This window comes from Callospermophilus lateralis, chromosome X, assembly GCF_048772815.1.
Source record: "Callospermophilus lateralis isolate mCalLat2 chromosome X, mCalLat2.hap1, whole genome shotgun sequence".
Lineage (NCBI taxonomy): Eukaryota > Metazoa > Chordata > Mammalia > Rodentia > Sciuridae > Callospermophilus > Callospermophilus lateralis.
Window position 1 is genome coordinate 124,563,789 of NC_135325.1, and position 6,000 is coordinate 124,569,788.

The window sequence follows — 6,000 nt, forward strand, 5'->3', positions numbered from 1 at the left end:
GAGAATGTGAAGAACTCTTGATTCCTGTGTACATTTGTGCACAATCTCAGAGACTTTGCAGGGCTGGGGAGAAAAGCCTGACTGTAGTGGGCTCAAGAGATAATGGAACATGTGGAAATGAAGAGATCTGGAGGACTTGCTTGAGAGGGAAGTCAGGCAGTGGAGGAAGACCATAGCATGTGTTGATGCTGATAGGCATGATCCAGTGTAAAGCAAACACTGATGGTGCAGGAGTAGGACATCCTCATGTAGGAGAGAAGGATGGGTACCTGTTTGACACAGCATGGTTAGCAAAGGCTGACTATGTGGGTCATGTGCAGAGACGTTCCCTGATTGAGTGGTGGAAGAACAAATTTTATTTAGTAGTTGTGTCCTATATTCTCAGTTGATGCAAAGCATGTTCATATCTCTGAGTGAGAGAAGGCGGGTAGTGCTGGAGGTTAAGGAAAGAAGAGAAGGGAAGAAATATCACCTCAGAGAGTAGCAAGGTAGATGGACCAGAGAGAAATGGAGGCCAGGCGGTGCCCATTTGCAGTGAATGCCATGAACTCCTACCTAGAACAGCCAGCAGGGTATGTGGGTTCCCCAGCAAAGGGCTTGCATGGACAGGGTAGAGATTTCACCAGGTGAGGCTGATGAAGCAAGAATGAGACTGAGTGCTGAGCAGGGATTTTAAACTGGCCTAGTTGGGTTCACATAGGTGTGTGGAAGTTGGAGCTGTGGCAGAACAGTGGGGCCTGAGATGGTTGGGGATGCCTGGAGGGCAAGCATTCGGCAGTGAACACAGGGTTAGAGAGGTCACAGAGCTATTTAGAACCCAAGGATCCCAATCTCAGATTGTGATATCAGAGCCAGTGGCATTCCAGCTGCATTCTTCTGTCCCCCCTCCCCAAAACCACCACATTGCTCAGGGTCATTCATATAAACTGTTTCTTCAGTAAATTTTTGTGCAATTTGATTAAATTGGAAAGAAACAGCTAGAATTGCTTCTCTGCCGGTTCTGAAGGAGTGGTTATACTTTATAGAAACAAAAGGCAGATCGTATACATATATAGATTTAGCACGGCCCTGCTAGTGAGAGAACACATCACTTTCATCTTCCTTGGTGCCACCAGGCTAGGGAGTAGATTTTCAGTTTTTATTGTCAACATGAGGAAATTTGGGATGCAGAAAAGCACTTGTCAAAAGTTGTTTTAATTTTAAAGGGGCACTATTTCAGAAAGATAGGACACTCATGGCCTGCAGCATCATAGCAGTTCTTCAGGATCCCCCATTTTCCACAGCATGAAGCATTTATAATAAGTTTTCTGTGTATCCAGAGGTGATCAACTAAATAGATAGGTACTATCAGTCAGTTAAGTTCAGGTTCAAGTTCTTGTTCAGAAAAACTAAAATTATAGAAACATAATATATGCAGTAGAGGGCTAATTGATTTACAGTGAGAATTAAAATTGCCAGAAGGATTTTCAAATTAATTAAAAAGCAGAAGTAGCTAGATTATCATCAGAAGGGTGCTTGACAAGAATGAACAAAGGGAGTTGGAGTAGCCGCAAAATTGTTCTTTGCCCTTCCCAGCACCTTCGGAAAGGTTGAAACCAGAAAGCTCAATCGGGGGACCTGGAAAGGGCTGGAGACCAAGACATGTGTGGATTCTTTGGCTCTTCTTATTTGAGACTGTCTACAGGCCACACTGCCTCAACAACCAGTGCCAGGAAGGTTCACCACTGGCATGCCTGGGGAGGCAGGTTTGTGAGTCATGAAGTTGGAGGGGCTGGACTGCTAAAAGGTCCTTTCATTTTGTAGGACTCTCATATCACCTTCCTCTGGACCTTCAATTTCACCCTTAATGTTTCCAGCCTCTCTTACAAAAGCAGTGACTGCTGGCACTTACTGAACACTTTGCTTATTCCTGACCCCAGGCTGTGTGCTCTATGTGACCTATGCCTCTGAATGTTCTTCATGAGCTTGAAGAGTATATCTTGCTCATTTATAGATGAGGAAATGGAATAATGGAAGCTGGGAGAATTTCAGTAACTTGCCCAAGTTCACCCAGCTAATAATTTGTACAGTCAAGGTTTTAAATGCAGACTGAATTCTGAAACCTGGGCTCCTAACCACTTTGTCATCATCCTGCCAGCTAGTTTTTGTGTGTTTTTTGATTTGAGTCTGAGTTTTGCTTCTGTTTTTTGCCATTTTTTTTTTTTTTGGTTGTCTGCTTGGAAGTCGAGGATGCAGCATTGGCTCACAGCATCTGCCTCCTGCCTTGCTCAGGCACCCCCTCCCCTTCCACTCATTCATGTTGCTTCACTTTGTGTGTTGATCTCCACCTTGCTTTCTCTTTCAGTGTGGAATTTGCAGTAAACCAATGGGTGATCTCCTGGATCAGATCTTCATTCACCGAGACACCATCCACTGTGGGAAATGCTATGAGAAGCTCTTCTAGGTGGGTGTTGGCATTTCAAGGGACGAGCAGCCAAGAGATTCACTGGGGGAAGAAATCTTCCCTGATCTCTCCCTGGGTCTTAGCCCAGGACCCTGCTATCCCTCCAGCCTTTTTGTTCATGAGGCCGAGTCTTTGTGTTCCTATGTCTTATGATACTTTGAAGTCTTAATTGACATGAACAAAGTCTCTCCCTGAGGACTCTTCCAAGTTGTCAGAGTCACAGTCTCTTCCTCTCTAGAAGCACCTTACATAAAACACCCCAGCTGAGCTCTCTAGCTGTCCTGGAATGCTACTGGGACTCTATTAGCATCAATTTATAGCCAGGAAATAAAAATTTTGAAAGGGAAGGGGTATGGAGGAAACACCTAGTTGGCTTATGGTAGTATCAGGACCTAACCCCAGGTCTTCAGATTCTGGGCCTGAGCTCTGCCAGTTGCTTTGGACCCCTTCTACCATTGATTAGCTTCAGATCAGGACTCAGTATCCAAGGTAGTCAGTAAAACAAGCTTCTAAGTTAACAGACAGTGGAATTGCCCCCAGTGTCTGAGCATGGAACATAATATTTCCCTTGAAGGCAATCAGAATGGATGCAAACCAGACTCTCCCCTAGCTACATGCAGGTTATCTTCTCAACAGGTGACACATTTTAATTGGACTCTAGTTCCTGATCACTAGAACAGTGACACACATCAAGGGCCTCTGACTGATTGTTGGATTGAACATATATTTCCAGTTTTATGGCTACTCATATTTTCTTTTAGCTTCCCCAAGATGCTCAGAAGCTGATGACTCCCGGACAAGTTTGGCTGTCCCCAGTTCTTGGATCCTCTCCCTTCACTTCCTCCCTCTGATTTCCTCATACTTCTTCCCTTCTTAGGTTGAACTTGCTTACATCCAGTATTGTATCTTACTGATGCTATGATAATTACTTGTGTGTGTAGCTTTTTATAGTTTAGGAGGCACTTTACATACATAATCTCATTTCAGGCTCCATCAAAGACTTGAACACAAATTCCATCTTAGCATTCCTAAGACAGACTGGCTTTCTGATGAGTATAGGTAGCCTAGTGTGTTAGGCATGGGAAGAAGCATGGAGTTCAGTTTGTGCTGACTCCCTTGAGGCTTCTGAGGGGCCAAGTTAAAGACTGTTGACGATCCCATGTGGGTAAATTGCAGGCATTGAATGCTAGGGGTTGGCATAGGCTAATGTTTACCTTGTCTATTTGCCATATATATGTTTTAAAGTTTCCATACATTCTTTGAAGTAGTTAGTTGTTTTTGATTGAGTTATATAGGATATTTTAATTCCCTCTTCCCATCCACCTTTTGCTATATTGGACTTTTTCCCTAAAGGTGTGTGGGCGCATATTGGTAAGTTTATGCTGTTAGGATCAGATTCAATAGGATATGATTTTAGGAGGCTACTGACCAAAGGGATATCTGTGTATGTTTGAATTTTGATAACTGATTAGTGTGTTTGCCCTTAATTCCTGCTCCCTGGGCCTTACACAGAAATCCTCTCAATTGGCTTTCAAGGTACATAGATCAAAGTAAGATTAAGAGGAGAGAAAAGTAGCTAACATCTTTGAAGCCTCCCTACATACCATGCATCTTTACAAAGAGATGACATTAATTGCTGTAATAATCCTGAGAAGAGAATATTCCTTGTCTCCATTTTACAGATGAGGATAGTGAGACTCAGACAGGTGGTCATTGCCTTCTGAAGAACGCTATGCAGCACTACTACTGTCCCTCTCCAGAGCCCATGCTCTCTCCAGGAGCAGTAATAATAGTGAACATTGATTTAGTGCTTAGAATGTGCTCACCACTGTGAAGAAGATATCTGAATCCTGCCATGTAACACTACCCCTTTGGCCTCCACCAAGGCATACTCTTACAAAGGGGCAGGATGTGAAATCTCAGTCCTGTGTGCATCCTGGACCCCCATTGAAGCACCATAAGGGCCAAATTGCCCTTCTTCCCTCTCCCCCAAAGCAGGGTGCTTTTAACCAGGGGTAAATTTGACTCACAGAGTACCCATAGAGAACCTCATCAACCCAGGGAAAGCTCCAATCAGTCAACTACTCTGAGTACACACTCTTTAATGCCTTCCTGCTTTCCAGTCCAGACTCAAGCCAGCAGCAACTACTGGGGCCCAAGTTCTCAGATCATGGGAACTCATTGTCTGGGAAAATAGAGAAAGATACCGGCCTGTCCATGCAGGTAGCTGACAATCTTAGGTTAGCCTATGTTACTTAACACCTGCAAACTTTGAGCCCAGCACTAATTTGTAAACTCCTCAAGAGGTAAAACCACCTTAGAATTTTTGGATAAAAAATGAAGGCCTCTTGATTGAATTATAAAATGAACCTCCATCTTTCTTTAGTTTGTGAGCCCTGTACATGTTGGCTTATAAATTTGTTATTTCTGTCAGATGATCAGAGATGAACATTCCATTTATTTGATAGATGTGAGTTAGATTTACTCTGAAGGAGAAGAATAGTTCCATATGCCATGTACCAAAACTAAATATTAACTAGTCTTCTTGAAGTCTAGCTCCAACATGGGACTTAGTACATGGTGAGCACTAACACCATGATTGAAAAAGAAGTCATTCCTTTGGTGAGAGGTGCCATTACAAAGTCTCAGTACAGGCCTCCCAGACATAATACAAGGTAAAGAAGCCCAGGATAGGCTGGTTTCCCCACCGTAAAGATATACTCTTCCTTTAAGGTAGTTTTAGAACCAACCTGCAAGATATTGAAAGACAGCTTGTAATGTCAGTATTGACCTTGATCCAAAGCAGCCTCTTTCAGAAATGTCTTAAAAGACACAAAATTCTACAGACTTAAGGAAGAGAAATGGTTATATTACATTGTTGCTTTTATAAATTTTCTTAGTATTTCTAGTTGTGCATGCTTAATCCACAATAGTGTACACAATTATAATAAATGTTAAAATGTACATGTCAGTGTTAAGATTTCCTTTTTTTGAGTTTAGTAACTTGGTGTACCTGGCTGTGTGATTTACCTGAAGACTTCCTCTACAAAAGCAACTAAGTAAGTACTTACAGCAAGATCCAGAAACTATGTAGGCAGAGGAAAATAGAGTTCTACGTTCAGCAAACCTTTTTAAATTTTTCTTTTATAATTGCAGATGGACAGCATGCCTTTATTATTTATTTATTTATATGTGATGGTAAAGATCGAACCCAGTGCCTAACACATGCTAGGCAGTTACTTTGCCACTGAGCTACAGCCCCAGCTCATCAGCAAATCTTAATATAGAAAATCATATTCTTTTGGATATATCCTTCCCTTTATATCCTTCACAGACAGGTGACCCCCCCTTTTATTTTTACACATTTTCAATGACCAAGAACTCCTTCCTTTCCAAGCCCATACTGTCTATGGACAGCCTCAGTTTTAGAAAATGCACTTCAATTGAGTTAAATTGTATTTCCATTTAATTGGTCACCCAGTGGTGGTCTATAATTCCTTTCCTAAATGCCAGCCCCTAAAATAGATGAAGATACTTACCAGGGTCTGTCAGTCAAC

The 6,000-nt window shown here is 42.3% G+C and overlaps 1 protein-coding gene across 1 annotated transcript in view; it reads left to right on the top strand.

Annotated features, from left to right (window-relative positions):
- The window catches only part of Znf185 (zinc finger protein 185 with LIM domain), a 50,855-nt gene extending 47,167 nt beyond the window's left edge, over positions 1–3,688 (top strand). Inside the window, exons 23-24 of the mRNA XM_077106289.1 lie at positions 2,345–2,443; positions 3,205–3,688. Of these exons, the coding sequence (XP_076962404.1) occupies positions 2,345–2,443 (99 nt within the window). The 3' untranslated portion in view covers positions 3,205–3,688. The remainder of the gene's footprint in view (positions 1–2,344; positions 2,444–3,204) is intronic.
- Positions 3,689–6,000: the final 2,312 nt, after the last annotated feature.